Consider the following 19878-nt stretch of genomic DNA (forward strand, 5'->3'; position numbering starts at 1 on the left):
ACTGCTGCGGCCCGGGGTTCGGATTCTGGGCGCGGACATGGCACCACTCGTCAGGCCACGTTGAGGCGGCGTCCCACATCCCACAACTAGAAGGACCTGCAACTAAGATATACAACTGTGTACAGGGGGGCTTTGGGGAGATAAAGCAGGGAAAAAAAAAGGAAGATTGGCAACAGTTGTTAGCCCAGGTGCCAATCTTTAAAAAAAAAAAGTGAAAATCAAGTTACATTGTAATTCATATAGCACAATTTCACTTTTTATAGACAATAAACAGTAAAGTGAATTTTTTAAAAACCTATTCATTTATACATATTTGAATAGAAGATAATTGAAGAAATGTATAGAATGATATATACTGTGCTCTCAAGGATGTGAGTGAGGAAATGGAAAGTAGGAGCTAAACACTATGGCTTTTTAATATATATTTCTATATTGTTTCACAGGTTGTGGTAAACATGTATTTCTGTTGTAATTTTTGAAGAAAACTCAATAAAAATCATTGCTAAAAATCCACCTATATAGAAAATCACGCATATAAAAGTTTTGTTAAAAACATAATCAAGAATATACTGGACAGCATTTTAACGACATTTTAAAAAAAGAGTGACATTGAACACAATAGAGCAGAACAAGCTGGCCTTCACTCAAAGACAGGCCAAGATGTTGTTAACATTGATAGTATCTAAAATAAAAGTAGTTACAAGTTACTGAGTGCCCCCTATGCGCCAGGATATTTGAGGATATCGTTAGAAGATGCACCTCACCTTCTCTGTCCAAGTGCTAGACCAGTGGTCATAACCAACTAAGTTACTCACTTTAATGGGTCCAGAGGTGAAATTCAATGGTGACGAAGGCTCTGTCATGTAAATCGGAAAGATGCCTCCAATGATCATGTCCCCTGGTTGCTCCAACCTTGGGCTTCCCATCTTTTTGTTTGGATTCTCTAACTCTGTGGTGTTGGTGATGGGCAGGGCACTCAGGAATAAGGCAAGCAGAGAGCAGGGAAACATTCTGGGATGCAGGTCACCTTCACATTGAGGGGTGAGAGGTGCAGAGGATCAAGAAAGAAGAGTCAGTGGTACCTCTGATGGAGCCTGTGGTAATGACCCTGTAGGAGGCTGTTGGGCACCTGCTGACCATTAATCTACATATTCAGGACCCTCCTATCCTATTGATCTCTCTCAGGATCTTTCGGGATCAAATAGTATTTGTCTGAGAAGAGAAATTAAAATTTCACACTCTCTGGTTCCTCAGACTTAAAAGAAATCTCGATGGGTCTTGGGAAAGGAAATGAGACCTGTTTGAAAACAACTCAGGACTGCAGTGTTTAGAGCCCTGAGACTCAGTAACATGAAATTTGTTTTGCTCTTGGCTTTCTCTCTAGGGTATCATTTATCCTCACTCATTAAATGAGTCCATATAAGTGAGTTCATATAAGTGAGTCCACGTAAGTGGACTTAGAAATGCTTCCCTCATTCCTCAAACATTCCCTCCCAACTCCGATGCAACTCCTCAAGGAACCTCAGAAGGACTCACTTCTCAAGAGCCTTTCCGGGCCTAGGAAAGGACTCAGACCCCACTGCAATTGGTCTTGACCTCAAGGCCATGGGGACAAAGGTTTTGCTTCAGAGCTGCTAGTGTGCTAATTGGAATCAATTAGCTAATTCTGGTAATTTCAGGCTTCTGTACTTACTCCCCCTTGGTTTTAGACCATGAGGAGCAGCTGGATGAAACTACTTGGAAATAAAGTGAGAAATGTCTCGCAGCAACATCAGGGTTATAGTAACAGATGGAGGCCCATGGAGGCTCCCAGGAACTCTTCAGTAATTCACTGAATTGGTTGATGTCTCACAGAATATCATCCAGAGGGCTAAGAACTGGGGTGGAAAAGTAGAGTTGTGTTTAAAACAATAATCTATCCTTCCCCACTTTGAAAGGGAACGAATTTTGCTCTGTGGGGACCAAGTGGGCAAGTTATGGGATCCTAGTGACTCCAGACACAGAGAACACCGAGCACTGGAGATTTAGAAGACATTTAATTCTCTAACTCATAATTTTCACCATCCAAAATAGGATACCATGCCTTGCTAATTTAAGAGACTTGCCCCCAATCATGGAGTGAGTTAGTGGCAAATTAAGGACTACTCCTTGGTCCAAATCCAAGGTTCTTTTCACGTTGATTCTAATTCCAAAGCAAATATACCATTCTGAGTAGCTGTCAGGTTAGGCATGGTTCATCCACTCTATCATTTCACCATGATTTATTAAATATATAATACATGGCATGCAATGAAAATAAAGCAGTAAACAAGAGAGACTATTTCTTTGCCCTTACAGAACTAATAATATCATTGGAATGATGCTTAACACGTAATTATAGTAAAGTATCTGCTTATCATATCATGGGAAAGACATTGAACAAGAAATGATAAGAAAATGTGATGATGTCAGGAGAACTAAAGGTGGTTGCAAGAACATGATATTAGAGGTAAGTCAGGGATAACTTGAATTAATACTGGAAGGATGAAGAGGAGTAAACCAGATGAAGGGAGGTCACAAGAATGTTCCAGGCAGAAGCTACTGCATATGCAAAGGCCACCAAGCAAGACACGGGGTGATGCTTGAGGAACTGAATGATCATAAATGCTGGTGCATAATGTGTAAGCAGGGATGGTAGAAACAGATGAGACTGGAGAAGAAATTGGGACTACAGAAAGGCCACAATCATTCATGAAATGTTTTTACTTAATCTGGAGGGCAATGATGTGTCTTATTTACTGTGTATTCTTAGAGTGGAGATATAAAAGTGAGACTTGGCCGTCCAGGTGAGATGGCAGATAACAAACACAATTCCCCTTTCAGTCTCAAGCACATAAAATAGTAGATAAAATATTTTAAAAATCTATCACTGAGCTAAAAATCATGGAAGTCTGTAAGGCTAGACACAAAGAGAGAAGAGGGAAATTATAATGGTGAAGAAGAACTGAAGGAGCAAAGCCCAAATCAACACTGAACATACATTGCAGGAGAGCACGGCAACATTATTGCAAGGCTTTAAGCTTAGCAAGAACAAATTACAAAATGTGTGACTGAGAAATATGCGATCTGCTGATTCTCATAAATTACTGTGTTAGATTGTTTGTCCTTTGGAATCAAAGGCCAGAAGGTAGTATCTTAACAAACATGAAGGCAAGGGGCTTAAGGACGCTGGGCCCTTGCAGGAATGGAACACCATCTGCATCACTTGCCAGATTGTTTGTTCCCAGGATACTCCCTCAGAGAATGGCCTTGCGTAACGCCGGGGTACATTGAAGGGGGCGAGATTAGAACTGCTGAGCTTTGACTTGCATAGCCCTGCTGGCAAGAGTTCCTGCTATGCTTGTACTTCTTGGCCTGCAAATAAATACGTGGCGATCAGAGGGATGTCACCTCTGTCCTAGAGACTGATGGTTGGTCCCCTGTCCTGTGAAAAATTGTAGAGTGTGTTGTGTCTATTAGATAGACTGTGTTCTGTCTATTAATTCCATCCATCCCTTCAGCTGGCTGCCTAGCTGGTCTCGGGAACACAAGTGGTCAAGTTCACGCACTCCACTTCAGTGGCCCAGGGTTTCACCAGTTCAAATCCTGGGCGCAGACATGGCACTGCTCATCAGGCCATGTTGAGGTGGCATCCCACATGCCACAACTAGGAGGACCCACAACCAAAATACACAACTATGTGCTGGGGGGATTTGGGGAGAAAAAAAGGAGGAAAAAAAAAGAAGATTGGCAACAGTTGTTAGCTCAGGTGCCAAGCTTTAGGAAAAAAAAGAAAATGAAGAATAAAAATCACATGATCATCCCGATAGACACGGAGAAAGCATTTGACAAGATCCAACATACCTTTATGATAAAAACTCTCAACAAAACGGGTACAGAAGGAAAGCATCTCAACATGATAAAGGCCATTTATTACAAACCCACAGCCAACATCCATGTTCATCTTTTGAACTTTCAACCTGTAAGCCCTTCTGTATTTAAAGTGTGCCTCTTTCAGATACAGTTGAGTTAAGCTTCTTTATTCAGTCTGACAATCTCTGAATTTTATCTGGGGTGTTTCTTTTTCATTTAATGTAATTACTGACAGGGTTAAATTTAGGTCTACCATTTTGCTCTCTGCTATTTGTCTCAGCTGTTTGTTTCTCTCTTCCTCCCTTTGTGACTTCTTTTGGGTTAAAGATTTTTTTAATATGTAAATTCCTCTACTTGCTGTATCTTTTAATGGATGTTCTATAGAGATGACATCATCTATAATAATCTCCTTAGAGTTATTACTGGGCTTCATGTTAGATATAGGAACATTCTCGATTTACCCTCCCTCCCACCTATACCCCTTAAAGTTGAGTATTAATTCATGCACACAACTAAATTTTACTATAATTTCTGGAAATTCTAAGATACATACTATCCAGTTGGAGTCAAAATTTTAACTCTTCGAAAGTCCCTTCCCATCACTCTGTCTTCAATCCTGATTTCTGATCTTCAGGCCCTCCTCTAAGCTTGTTTCTTACAGTTAATTTTTGCTATGACTGAGCCATGGGTAGCAGGCACAATTTATGACTCTAGTAGGTAGAAATGGTTGAGAAAGCAATAACCAGGCTTCAAGGAGCACATTTAGCAAGATTCACAGTCAAAGCAGAAGGTAGTGTCAGGCAGGTTCACACAAAGTCAGAGAAAACAAAAAAGGCCCAAGGAAAGGGATCCAAAATCAGGTCAAAAAGATGATGTTATACAATTAGCAAGAGAAAGGAAAAGCAGCAGCAAGGACACAAGGAGCTCTTATCCTTTTGGTTGCCTGTAATCCTCTTATCGTATTGAGTTGATCCTTGTGCAGAATCTGAATCAATGGTTCTTAATCTGGGCTGCATGTTGGAATTACCTGAGAAGTTCTAAAAATTCCTGATGCCCAGGCTACACCCCAATCCAATTTAATCAGAATCGCTGGGGCTGGGACCTGGGTATTTTTTTAAAGCTTCTCAGATGATTTCAATGTGCATCCAGGGTCAATAACCACCGGTTTAAATGTTTGCAAATGTGTGAGTGAACAAATGGAGGGCAGGGACAGAGAAAGGAGGCTCTTCTGGGCTCAGACTTTTTTCTCTTTTTAATTCCCTAGCGAAACTTCCTGGTAATTTTCCTCTTTGGGGTCCTGATCCTCCCCACTTTGGTTTCAGGTTGAAACTACTATCTAGAGAGTCACCAGCCTCAAGTAACATTCAGTCTGCTCCCCTGATTGGTTTTCTACTGATACAGATGCCTAGCTCTTTCCTCTGTTCTCTGACTAGACTTTCTCCTTCTGTGCTTCCCTGGAAATTCTCTTCTCCACTGCTTCAGGTATTCTGGTTTTGTAACCGAGACACACACATGTACCTCTCGTCCTCTTCCATACCTAATAGCATTTCAAGAAAGAGGGCTATTTTCTGTGTGACACAGCATCACAAGTTTTTGCAATATACCCTGTCATAATTAGAACAGGTCTATCCAATCAGGAGAAAATACATAATTATTTTGTGAATCTACTGCATTCAGTTCATCATGAATTTCTTTATGTTGATGAAAGGCTGAATGCACACTGAAGGTTTTCTCAATTTTCTTACATTTGTAGGGTTTTTCTCCTGTATGAGTTTTCTGATGTTGAATAAGAGATGAACTCTGGCTGAAGGCTTTGTCACAATCATTGCATTTATATGGTTTCTCTCCAGTATGAGTTCTCAGATGCTTTGTAAGGGATGAGCTCTGACTGAAGGCCTTCTCACATTGTTTACATTTGTAAGGTTTCTCTCCAGTATGAATTCTCTGATGTCTTACAAGAGCTGAGCAGTCACTGAAGGCTTTCCCACATTCGTTACATTTGTAAGGTTTCTCCCCAGTATGGGTGCCTTGATGTTGAATAAGGGCTGAACAGTAACTGAAAGCTTTCCCACATTCACTACATTCATATGGCTTTTCTCCTGTATGAGTTCTCTGATGTTGAGCAAGCCCTGACCTGTCACTAAAGGCTCTCCCACACTCTTTACATCCATAGGGTTTCTCTCCAGTATGAACCCTTTGATGTTTAAGAAGGGATGAGGTGTCATTGAAAGCTTTCCCACATTCTTTGCATTTATAGTATTTCTCTCCAGTGTGTATTCTGTGGTGTTGAATAAGGTAAGTGCTTTGGTTGAAGGCCTTCCCACATTCATTGCATTCATAGGGTTTTTCTCCAGCATGAATAATATGATGCTGAATAAGGGCTGAGCGATGACTGAAAGCTTTCCCACATTTGTTACACCCATCAGGTTCTCTCCAGTGTGAATTCTCTGATGCTGAATAGGTGATAAGCTCCAACTGAAGGCCTTCCCACATTCATTACATACATAGGGCTTCTCTCCAGTATGAATTCTCTGATGTAGGATAAAGGCTGAGTAGGAACCGAAGGACTTCCCACACTCATTGCACTTCCAAGGCTTTTTTACCGAGTAAACCTTCTGATGTTTAATTGGGCTTGAATTTTCCCCCATATCACTACAATCTTCCATAGGAGTTTTCTTGTGTTTAATTATGACTTGCCTTAAATCTTTCTTCTGATTTCTTTTCTGCCTTTCCAATGTGCCTTCACATTCCCAGGCTTCTATCAATCTGGGATCCCAGGAATCATCCTTTTTAAGTCTTTCTATTACCAGCTCCCTTTCAGATGATACTTCATAAACTTCCTGCTTTGAAAGGGACACTTTAGTTTCAGGTATAGATTCAGAATCTGAAATAAATAAAAAGGACAAATGTTTGTGCTCTCTGTGCTGAGAGAAGGAAAAATGCTGAGGTGGCAAGAGAATACACAAAATAAAAGTGATGTCTATTAAAAATGCTTATTTGAACGTTTTCAGAAAGAGCCTTGTGGCAATGGCAGATGAATAAGTCTCAGGGAATAACAGAGATGGGAGAATCACTAAGATAAGGCACAACAAAAGGTCAGACAATGAAGATGCTCTACCTAAGAGAATGGAAAACTGAACAGACTACCCAGGGACGAGGATAACCAGAAGGGAGGAGAATAAATGTTAACATAAAATGAGGAAGGAGGGGAAAGATGAAAACATAGGTTGAGAATGGGCAGTTTTGAAAAAGTATTAGAAAAAAATCACTTATAATAATACCAGCTGGAGACAACCAGTTTTGACTTTTTAAATCATTCCCCTTAACCCTTTTTTAAAGGCACAGATTTTTAAAATATGTTTAGCATATGCTTTAAATATGATTTTGTGTATCCACTAACCACAGCCACCTTTCTTCCTTCTTTCCTTCCTCCCTCTCTCCTTGCCTTCCTTCTCTCTCCTTCCTTTCTTCCTTCCTTTTTTGTTATAGCAAAATTTCTCAAACAGGTTTTGTATATCTGCTCATCACCTACTTGCTCCTGAAGCCACTGCAGCCTGGCTTCTCTCCCCACCACTTGACTGAAACTGCTCTCACTGACATCACTAGCCATTTGTATGTCACCTAAATCCAGCAGATCTTTTTCATTTCTTGCTTAGCTTGGCCTCTCAACAGCACTTGACAGTCTCGACCATGCCTTCCTCCTCACAACATTCTCCCTTTTGTCCCCCAACTTTATTCAGATATATTTGACATATATTCTCCCCCTCAACTCTGTGATTCTAAGCTCTCCATGTTTTTCTCCTGATCTCTATCTCTTTGGAACTTTTTCTGTTTCTTCTTCTTAAATGTTGATGGTTCTCAGTGTTCAGTCTTAGGCTCCTCTCTTTTGCCCCCACTCTACCCTACCCACATTTTCTCCTTGAAAGACATCCAGTCCGTGGCCTTAAGTGCCTTTTTTATTGAAACATATTTGATATATGACACTGTGTAAATTTAGGGTCTGCAACACGTTGATTTGATACGTTTATATATTATAATATGATTGCCATTGTAGCAATAGTTGGCACCTCTATCATGTCACATAATTATCACTTTTTTATGATGCAATAACTAAGACCCAGTCTCTTAGCAAGTTTGATGATTATGATAGACTATTCTTGTCTATATTCACTACACTGTGTATTAGATCTCCAGGACTTATTTGTCTACTAGTTACAACTGCTTTCTATATATCAATGACCTTAAATCAATATCTCCAGCTTAGTTCTCTCTCCCCCAGACCCATATATTCAACTATCTACTTCACGTATTCACTTGGAAATCTCGAATTCATTATATCCATACCTAACTCATCTTCTTCCTCAAGCTGTACATTCCCCAGGTTTTGCCACCTAAGGAAATATCGCCATTATCATTCATGTTAATAAAAAGACATTAATATAAGAATATAAACTCTACCATCAAAAGGTAAGTTTTCTGAGGGTAGGAATCACACCTCTTTTGTTCACTGATATTTCTCAGGGCCCATCATAGCGCTGGTGAAGAGCAAGCACATGTTAAATCTATATTGTATGAACTGAGTTGAACACAAATAATACAAGCAGTGAGGCAACCTTGGATGATGATAAACCTTTCTTAAGATCCTTTCATCCCATTATAGAAACATAACCCATGTTTGAGTAAAACATATTTTTTTTAAAGATTTTATTTTTTTCCTTTTTCTCCCCAAAGCCCCCCCGGTACATAGTTGTATATTCTTAGTTGTGGGTCCTAGTTGTGGCATGTGGGACACCGCCTCAGCGTGTGGTTTGATGAGCAGTGCCATGTCCGTGCCCAGGATTCGAACCGACGAAACACTGGGCCGCCTGCAGCAGAGCGCGCGAACTTAACCACTCGGCCACGGGGCCAGCCCCGAGTAAAACATATTTTTAATGTTGTCATGATTTTCAGAAGTTGAGAATATCATTGTACATAAAATTTAATCTATGCTGTGAACTATAATATTAGACAAACACTTATATAGTGCTTATTATGTGTAAGCTACTATTCTGAAAGGTTAAATACATGTACATATCTAATCCTCACAAAAGCCTAAACACGTTTTCCAGCCGAAAGTCACAAACTTGAGAATCACATTGAATTCTACCTTACCAATCACAGCAAATAAACCAAGATCTATGGATTATACCTCCCAATCTCTCTCAAATCCATTCTGTACTTTCCCTCCCCACTATTACCACCCTGGTTCAGCCACCATCATCTCTCATCTAAACTAATGCAGCAGCCTCACAATGGGTCTGCTTGCATCCTCTCTCCATGCACCCCTTCCCAGCCCCATCCAAATTCGGTTGTATAAAACCATAGAGTAACAGAACCAGATTCAATGATTACCCAGAAATTAGAACTATAAGGGAATTGAAAATAACTATGAGTAATATGTAAAAGGCTCCAGTGGAAATGGTGGACAATGTGCATTAACAGTTGGGGAATTTCAGCAGATAGATGGAAACTATAAGAGGAAGTCAAATGGAAATGCTAGAAATGAGAAAATATGATCAGAGAGAAGAAGAGTGTCTTCAGTGGGTGCTTCAGGAGAGTCAACATAGCTAAGAAAAGAATGTGTAAACTCACAAATAAGTCAACAGAAATTACCCAAACTAAAACACAATGAGGAAAAAAGAGTGAAAAATAAACCAACAAGCCAGAAGAGAGCATCTAAGAGCTGTGGGACAATTTAAAATGCTTGAACATACATGTAATTGGAATCCTAGAAGGAGAAAAGACAAAGAGAATGGACAGAGACAATATTTGATGAGTTAATAGCTGATAATTTTCCAAAACTAAGAAAGACATTAAACTAAAGACCCAAGGAAGCTCAGATAACCCCAGTAGGATGAAATACACAGACACACACATCCCTAGATAAATCATATTCAAACTATTAAAAAACAAAGATAAAGGGAAAATCTTAAAGGCAGCCATAGAAAAAAGACACATTACATATAGAAAACAAAGATAAAAATTACAGAAACTTTTGGTCAGAAACTATTATAAACGTGAAGACAATAAAGTGACACATTTAAGGTGCTGAAAGAAAAAAAAACTGTCACCATATTCCACATTCAGTGAAAACATCTTTGAAAAATGAAGGTGAAATACAGACTTTTTCAGACAAATAAAAGCTGAGAGAATTCAATACCAGTAGCCCTGAACTATAAGAAATGTTAAAGAAGGTTCTTCAGGCAGAAGTACCCGATACTAGTGAGAAACTGAGATCTACATCAGGGTTCAGCAAATTAGGGCCCACAGGCCAAATCTGCCCACTCCCTTTGTTTACTACTGTTTACGGCTGCCTCCATGCCACAATGGCAGAGTTAAGCAGTTGCAACATAGAGTGTATGGCCCACAAAACAGAAAATATTCACTATCTGGTCCTTTATAGAGAAAGTTTGCCCACGCCTGCTCTATATAAAAAAAATGAAGAGTGCTAGAAATGGAATATAAAATTCATCTTTTCTTATTTTAAAATGCTCCAAGAGATAATTGACTGTGTTAATCAAAAATAGTAGCATATATTGTAGATTTATAGCATATATAAAGGCAAAATGCATGACAACAATCACACAAAAGATGGGACGGAAGAACTAGCAGCTTATAGAAGTAAGGTTCCTATACTATATATGAAGTGTTATAACATTCTGTAAAGGGATACTATGATTAATGAAAGAAGCATATTGGGAACTCTAGGACGACCCTTAAAGAAAATCTTTAAAAATAAGGTTTAATCACGTAGATAAAGAGAACAGATTGGTGGTTACCAGAGGGGAAGGGGGTGGGCATAAGGGGTGAAGGGGCACATATATATGGTGACTGACAGATAGTAACGTACCCCTGAAATCTCACAATGTTATAAACTATTATGACATCAATAAAATAAAAAAGTTTTAATGATAAGCTAATAGTGCAGATAAAACGCAATAATAAGAAATAATCAAAAAAAACAGGCAGAAAAAGAAAACAATGAACACTAAAAAGAACAAATAGAAAACAACTACAGGGCTGGCTCTGTGGCTGAGTGGTTAAGTTTGCGCGCTCTGCTGCGGCAGCCCAGGGTTTGGATTCTGGGCGCGGACATGGCACCGCTCGTCAGGCCACGTTGAGGCGGCGTCCCACATCCCACAACTAGAAGGACCTGCAACCAAGATATACAACTATGTACCAGGGGGGTTTGGGAAGATAAAGCAGGGGGAAAAAAAGCAGAAGATTGGCAACAGTTGTTAGCCCAGGTGCCAATCTTTAAAAAAAAAAAAGGAAAAAATTACGTGTATGAAAGACTTAAATCCAACCATACCAATAATTACTTTAAATGTAAATGGTCTAAACACACCAACTGAAAATCACAGATTGTCAGAATGGATTTAACAACCAGACCCAATTCCATGCTGTCCACAAGAAACTCACTTAAGTTAAGCAAAAAGAATGGGAAAATATACTATGCAAACACGAATGAGAAGGAGGCTAGAGTGGCTATATTAATATCAGACAAAATCAACTTCCAAACAAGGAATATTACCAAGGTTACAGAAGGACATTATATGAAAAAGAGGTCAATTCACCAAGAAGACATAACAATTCTTAATGTGTATGCACCTAACAAAAGTGTTTCGGTATACATTAAGCAAAAACTAACAGAACTAAAAGGAGAAATAGACAAATCCACAATTATAATTGGAGAATTCAACACTCCTCTGTCAGTAATCAATAGAAGCCAATGGGAAATCAGTAAGGACAGAGAAGACCTGAACAACACTGTCAATCAACCTGACAATAATTGACATTGATTTTCAAGTGCATGTGGAACAATTATCAAGATTAGATTATAGATAATACAACAAACTTCAAAAACTTTTAAGAACTGAAATCATACAAAGTATCTCTGACCACAGCAGAATCAAACTATAAAATCAAAACTAGAAATTTATTGAAAATCACCTAAAATTTGGAGACTTGTAAATAACCCATGGGTCAAAGAGGAAATCACAAGTGAAAACAGAAATTATTTTGAACTGAATGGAAATGAAAATACCACAAATCAAAATTGTGGAACATGGGGCCAGCCTGGTGGTGTGGCGGCTAAGTTCGTGAGCTCCACTTTAGTGGCCCAGGGTTTACAGGTTCGAATCCCAGGTGTGGACCAAGGCACCACTTATCAAGCCACGCTGTGACAGCATCCCACATACAAAATAGAGGAAGATGGGCACATATGTTAGCTCAGAGCCAGTCTTCCTCAGCAAAAGAGGAAGATTGGCAACAGATGCTAGCTCAGGGCCAATCTTCCTCACAAAATCATTAAAAAATAAAAAAAAACATTGTGGAACATAGCTAAAGCAGTTAGAAGGAAATTTATAGCATTAAATGTTCCTATTAGAAGAGAATAAAGATGTGATATGAAGATCTTATATTAATGATCAAGATAGAATAAGAAACATACTACATTAGACAGTCATGTGTCACTTAATTATGGGTCATTCTGAGAAATGCATCGTTAGGCAATCTCGTCATTGTTCAAACATCACAGAGCATACTTACACAAACCTAGATGGTATAGACTACTACACACCCAGGTTATATGGTACTAATCTTATGGGACCACCATCATGTTTGTGGTCTGTCATTGACCGAAACGTCATTACGCAGCATGTGACTGTATTATATTATATTAAGATCTTATACAATGATCAAGCTTCCACCTTAAAAAACTAATAAAAGAGAGCAAATTAAACACAAAATTCGCAAAGGGGAGAAAATAATAGATAAGAGTAGCAATGAATAAAATTGAAAACAGACAATAGAGAAAACCGATGAAACCAAAAGCTGGTTCTCTGAAGAGATCAATAATATTGTTAAACCTCTAGGAAGACCAACAAAGGAAAAAAAAGAGAGAAGATACAAATTACCAATATCAGGAATGAAAGATGAGAAACCATTCCCAGAGCTCACTCACAAAGAAATAGATAATCTGAACAGTCCTGTATCTAGCAAAGGACTTAGATTCAAGGTTAAAAACCTTCCAAGAAAGCAAACTTGAGATCCAGATGGCTTTACTGGATCGAGCTTTTGGTGTCATATATAATAAAATTTTGCCTTACAAAAGGTTACAAAGACTGTCCGTAATGTTATCTTCTAGAAGCTGTATAGTTTTAGATTTTATACTTAGGTCTGTGACCCACTTTGAGTTACTTACTATATATGGTGGGAGGTATAGATTGAGATTCTTTTTTTTTTTTTAATATAGGTGTCCACCTGTTCCAGCACCATTTGTTGAAAAGATTCTCTTTTTAACACTGAATTGCTTTTTCACCTTTGTCAGAAATTAATTGACCATATAAGTGTGGGTCTACTTCTGGACTATCTGACCTGTTCCATTGGTTTACACCTATCTTTTCACCCATACCACACTGTTTGAATTACTGTAGCTTCTAAGTCTTAAAAGCAATATAACGAAGCTGTCCTTTTTCAGTTCCACATATGGTGAACTTTTGCTTGCCAAAAGAGAAAAGAAGCCCAATTCTGAGCTCCAAGTTATCAGGGGCTCTCCAGATCCTAAGCAAAACTATGGCATTTTAGATGCCATTAGTTGTTAAGGAAGCTGACGTCTCAGTAAGCACTCTGCATTACAAAATGACTTCCTTACCCCAAAATACCAGGCTTCCACAATTCTCCACCTTCAGATCCAGGCCCATGTTCCTCTGGGCAGAATTCAGCTGGTCCACCTCCACATGGGCAAAATCCATTTCCTCATCCTTCACTGTCACCAGTTCCTGGAAGTACAAGCACATTCTTCGTAATCCTTGAGGGAAGAGAACAATCTAGAAGAGGAAGTGTCTTTTAATCTGAAGGTTAAATCTTTATTTTAACCATTTTAATGGAATATTCTAAAATTTCCAAGTAGTAATCTGTGTTAGGGAAAATAATAATAATAGCTAACATTTATAATTTATTTTCTATGTGCTAAGTCCTTTGAATGAACTATCTCTTGTAATAATAACTATATGAGGTAAGTGCTATTATTAACATTATTTACAGCTGTAAGGATCAGATCTGAGATTTGGACCCAGGCAGTCTCACTCGAAAGCTATACTTTTAACTATATTCTTCTATATTATATAGAAGATAAATAAATATATATATATATATACATATATATTCTTTTATATTATATAACTATATTCTTCTGCCTCTTACATATTTTGTTAAATAAATGTAATATAACCACTGAATGATAACCAAACGTTAATTACTGATTATATTGTAGATGGGATAAGGCTCAGATAAGTAATTTATACTGATTCCTGGGCTAGTCCAAGATTTTACAGAAATTCAGCTTGATATCCTGAATGTATGTAGACATTCACACTGTTCTCATGCTCTTCTAATAGAGGCGCCTTCTTTCTCTGTACTTAGGGCCATGGCTTTTACATTTATTTAGTTATCCTTTAGCAATTAAAGTTGTTCTGAATGAGTGAATTTACTGATTTTACATTGAAAAGGATCAAATGTTTTAAGATAAGATTCATACTTTATGTTATATTGACAGTCACATGAGTGTCCTTTGTTGACTGTAATTAATTGGAGAATACTTTGTGGGAAAGGATGTCTGTAAAAGAATAGAGTCATTAGAGGCATAGGATTTAGCATCAGACATACCTGGGTTCTGATCAGGGCTCAACCATTTATGATTCTGAGCATGTTACTGTAGCCTCAGTTTCTTCATCTGTGAAACAGGTTATAAATAATCACAGGATTATTTAATTTAAAATAAAGCAATGTTTGAAAAGTGGCTAAACGCTGGAGTTCTCCAGAGTTCAGTCCTTAGACATCTTCTTGTCTCCATCCATCTTACACACCTATCAACAATCTCTTATTTCTCCTGTCTTTAGGGGGAAAAAAAACCTCTTTGGTCTTACTACTCCTTCCAGCTATCACCCTACTTCTCTCCTTTCCCGGAGAATAAAACTCTCCAAAATAGTTATCTGTAGTCCCCGGCTCCAATTTCTCTCCTCTTACTTTTTTATGAACCCATTCGAACAAGGCTTCACTCCTACCGCTCCATGGAATGGCCCTTGGCAGTCACCAATGATCTTCCTATTTTAAAATCCAATGGCCAATTCTCAGGCCCCATCTTACTTGACTTAGCAGGAGCATTTAACCCAGGCGATCACTCCCCTCTCCTTGAAACACTTTCTTCAATTGGTTACCAGGATGCCACACTTTTGGCTTCCTCCTACCCCACTGGCCACCTCATCTCAGTCTCCTTTGCTAGTTTCTCTTCATCTCCCTGAACTCTAAGTGTTGGAGAGCCATAGGACTCAGTAATAAGATCTCATCTCTTTTCTAGCTACACTTATTCCCTTACTGATCACTGTTTCATGGTTTAAAATACCATCCACACAGATTATTCCCAAATTTAAAGCTCTGGCCTGAGCTGTTCCCAGAGCTTCAAGTCTTCAAGGAAAAATTACTTTGGCTCAGTTCTCTAGAGGGGATTTCCATGGACCTCAGAAGCAAGATGAAGAAAGAAATAAGGACACACTGTGAACAACAAGCTAAGATTTCAGAGGAGGGAAATTAAACCCAAACTCACCTGGAACTCCACAGGAAGGAGCTCAACAGTAGATTCCATTTCTTCTGTGCTCTGCTTTTGGGGCAGAGAAGCATCAGCAGGAGTCATGGCTGGAAGGAGCAGGAAAAAAGCCATGAAGGAGGTAAACTCTATCTTCTCACTCCCAAATTCACTAGGACGAAAGTTATCGCAAGCCAGCTGAATTATATATATAAGGCCTACTCTACTTAACTCAAAAAGTTCAGATGAAGCTAGGGTAAGACAATTAAGTGAAAGTGCTTTCACCAAAAAGTTAAACCCACAGAGCCACAAATACATCAACCTTTTGGAACAGTCCAATGGGGGTGGAAGAGTGTGACCTGCCATTTATCACAAAAGCAAGCACTATGGAACATTCTCCCTCCCACAGCTTCAGAGGGAATGTGGATGAGCACAGAAGCGCTGAAAGAGGAAGATGGGGCCGGAGAATGTGCCACAAGGAGACCACTTAGTGATTTTCAAACACGGTAGTTTACTGAGAACTTCTCTACTTCAGGGCTTTCTCCTGACATGTGTCTGTTCCCTGTTCATTCCCATCAAGGGTATTTCCTCCACTTTCAACTCCATGCTTATTTCTGTAATTCCCACCTTCTTCCTCAACTTCAATGGTCAGATAATCCATGATCAGCTTCTCTTCTTTGTCCTGTTATTGCTATGACTCCCTCCTTATTCACTCTTGCAAATGAGAGAAACACGGACTTTTAAGCAATACATAATCTGCTTCTTCGTGTAAATCATTCAACTCTACTCTGAGGCTCTGGGAGGAGATTTTGAGGTTAGGCTTCCCCTCCTCTGGAACTGATTCCTGCTCCTTGAGGCATCATCCTCTCTCTCTATTCCGAGGAGGCTTATTCCTATGCATTTAAGCGCTAGGGCCTCAGAAGTAATCCTAATTTACTTGGAATCTTTATTATTTAGGCTAAATTAATCTCCACAGCTGGAAGACCATCCTCTGGATCACCAAGATCAGTCACTACATGCCACACCAGGGCAAAAGGAGGAAAGAATCAGGGCAGTGAAGTATGAGCCTCAGGCACACACCCGGTTCCAGACAGTGCAGAAACTCCCATGAGAAACACCCTAAACACACAAGTGGCCATAGGCAGCCTGTGATCATGGTGGCAGTAACTAGAAGCGGGGGTCCCTCACTTGGTTCATCCCTGCTATTCATAAACACAAGGCAGTTGATAGACGGGGCTCTCAGACAGCCGATTCCTCACTCGCTCTTTAAGACTGAGAATATACAGGCCAGGATTCCCTTGCACGTTCGAAGTCGAACCCCTTGAACTGGCCCCCAAGCACAGGCAGGCTAAAACCTCTGTTAGGGCAAAGCACAGAAGGGGAATGAGTAAGACACGGACTCCGTTTTTTCCTTTCTACCGCAAAAGTTCAACACCTTAACGCTCTCCGTGGAGTGACAAGATGTATGGCCAAAACCAGGGGGAGGGGCCCAAGCTCTCCGCACGTGGGACCGTGAGCCCTCAGCCCCCGGACTCCCACTCCCAGAATCCCCAGCTGCGCCACGCCCCCTTCACGCTGCCGGAATCCACTTCCCAGAGGGCTTAGCGGCAACCCCGGTTCCGGGACGCCGTCCGCTCAGAAAGCCTCAAAGCTGGCTGGAGACCCCGCCGGGGTAGCGCGCGCAGAGCCCGGGGGTGGGGCCGGGGCTCAGGCAGGGCCCAGCCCGTCCTCCGCCGAGGCCGGAAGCTGAGGGCCCGGCCCGGGCTGCGGCGGGGGGCGTTAGAGCGGTGCAGGGACAGGCGGGTCGCGGAGACCCGCGCTCAGGCCCGCTTTCTCTTACCCGCGACGCGCTGCGGACCTGGCTCCGGCCACAGGGCTGGATCCCGCCGGGCTGCGCTCTGGGACGGGCGGGAGGGACAGAGCCGCCTCGCGGACCCACGGAGCCGCGGGGAGACAAAAGGCTCAGGCTCCGTCTGGAGTCGCATCTGCGCACTTGGAGGCGACCGCCCCCGGTCGGGGGTCCCGCTCGAAGGACTGCAGTTCCCAGAGGGCTCGGGGACTCGGTGCCTGTCCTCGGGGGCAGAACGGCGGGTCTCTCCTGTCAGCCTTAAAATGGAGATAATTCCCCACCTGATTGATAGGGCTCCAAAAGCTCCAAATGATTTTAGTGTCTGATGATTATTTGGGGGTGGGGGGATGAGGACCTGATACACAAAGTCTTTTCCCTGGTATCTCTCATTCTTTCTTAGAATAAAGCCCCAAATCTGTAAACTGAGTTGCTACTGCTGATTTTATTGAAAGCATTCTGGCTGATAAATAAAGAGCACGGGTAGGGCTGATTGAAGAGACGTAGAAGAAGAAGCATGATTAAGAATGAGTTCACGAGGAAGAGTAAGATGTGAAAAAGAAGTAGGGAGGTTGGCTCTGAAGTGGAGAATTGTGCGGACCTGGAGTTTGGGTCCAGGAAGGGCCCCTCGCCCTGAGCCAAACATAAACCAAGACAAAAGAGGCTTTTTTACTCAGCGTCAGAGACTCTGGGCTGTAGCTCCAGTTCTTCATGGAAATCGGGGAAAGACCAATTGTATCACAAGTGTCATTCTAGTCCAAATTACCATAGCCGCCTGAATCGTGTCTCGACATCTAATCTTGCCTTTCCTCGAGGCTTGCTGTTCAAGGCAGCCAGGATGGACATTTAAAGATTCATCTGTTTATGTCACTCTTCTCAGAACCCTTCAGTGGCTGCCCTCTGCCCTGGAGTAAGGCGTAAACCCCTTAACACAGTTTATAAAACCCTGCAATCTGGCTCTGCCAGTCCTGAATTACCTGCTGCTATCTTCCTGTTGTTCTCTGTCCTCGGGCCACGTGGGTTTTTTAGTATCTCCCACATCCCAAATTCTTTGCTGTCCCTTAATCTACACATTTCCTCTGTTTAGAACATCTCCCTCTAGTCATCCTTCAGATTTCAATTCAAATGTCTCTTCTTCAGTGAAGCCTTCCCTGACCTCCTTCCCCTTAATTCAAATTAATTCTCTCACAGAACCCTTTTGTTTCTGTATGTTAGCACCTACAAACGTAGGTTCTTTACCTGCCACACAAGAGGGGCCAAATACAAACTGGAACTCCAGGCTTATGGCAAGGAGAGGGTTTTTATTTCAGATGACATCAGCCAGGAGACAAGAGTGAGCCCTCATATTTGTCTCGTTTCCTCTCTCCTCCCCAAAAGAGGGGAGGTGAGGGGTTTTAAAGGTTTGTGAGGAATGTGGCTGCTTGTAGAGAGTGGGGGGAGTCAGTGGCCTGGCTGGTCGGAGCTTTCCCACCTGCCTGTGTTCCACCTTGGGATGCTGCTTGCAGGAAGAAGGAGGAGATGATAAGGAACCCAGGTGGGCGACCTTGGCTGTTTGTCTTCACAGTGAATAGGGAATTCTGGGAGCCAGGGAGTAAGCAGGGAAAGAGTGATTTGGTTTTAACCCCATGCATGCTGGGCTTAATGTAGGGGAACTGATATCGGGGCTGGCATCACATAGACTTGCCACAGTTTGTAACTATAGATTAATTTGTGCTGCTATTTAATGGACATCTTCCCCACTTGACTGTAAGTTCCATGAGATCAAAGACCATGCATGTTTTGTGCAGCACTGTGCCAAGTGCTAAGCAAAGAGCCCGACAAAGTTGAGTGTTGGGAAGCTGCCATTCCACACTTACTATTCTCAACCTCAGCTAGGTCCTAGCATCATTTAGCAGTCCTTTACTTGTCCATGGTTATCTCATTTTTTCTGTGGTTGTCCTTTTTTCTGACTCCAGAGCCTTTCCAGATACTGCTCTCCTCAGCTCTCTACCTCATCACCAAACCCCTCTTTCTTAGTCAATGAATTCACCACCATCTATTTCACAGAAAAATGAGAGATTTTCAGATGGGAATATATCCAACTTCTGTGAAGGTTAATTTTATGTGTTTACTTGACTGGGCTAAGGGATGTCCAGATAGTTGGTAAAACATTTCTGGGTGTGTCCGTGACAGTGTTTCTGGAAGACATTAGCATTTGAATCGGTAGAGTGGTAAAGATTGCCCTTGCCAATGCTGGTGGGCATCATCCAATCCATTGAGGGCCTGAATAGACTAAAAGGGTGGAGGAAGGGTATATTTACTCTTTCTGCTTGAGCTAAGACATCTGTCTTCTGCCCACGGACATTGGCACTCTTATCTCGGGGCATCTGACTTGGACCAGGACTCACACTATTGACTCCCCTTGTTCTCATGCCTTCAGGCTTGGACTAGAACTATGCCACTGGCTTCCCTGGGCCTCCAGCTTGGAGGTGGCAGGTCATGGGACTTCTCAGCTCCACAATTGCATGAGCCAATCCCT

General features: G+C 41.2%; 1 protein-coding gene across 1 annotated transcript; it reads right to left on the reverse strand.

The window, feature by feature from the left end:
* Window positions 1–370: 370 nt before the first annotated feature.
* On the reverse strand, window positions 371–17803 carry LOC123276108 (zinc finger protein 892-like). The gene is given in 7 exon segments (XM_070505253.1): window positions 371–6320; window positions 6323–6775; window positions 13586–13741; window positions 14599–14665; window positions 15536–15624; window positions 16142–16226; window positions 17355–17803. Coding segments are annotated over 3 exon segments (1413 nt in total). The 5' UTR covers window positions 13731–13741; window positions 14599–14665; window positions 15536–15624; window positions 16142–16226; window positions 17355–17803; the 3' UTR covers window positions 371–5505.
* Window positions 17804–19878: the final 2075 nt, after the last annotated feature.

The sequence above is a fragment of the Equus asinus genome, chromosome 3, assembly GCF_041296235.1.
Source record: "Equus asinus isolate D_3611 breed Donkey chromosome 3, EquAss-T2T_v2, whole genome shotgun sequence".
Classification (NCBI taxonomy): Eukaryota; Metazoa; Chordata; class Mammalia; order Perissodactyla; family Equidae; genus Equus; species Equus asinus.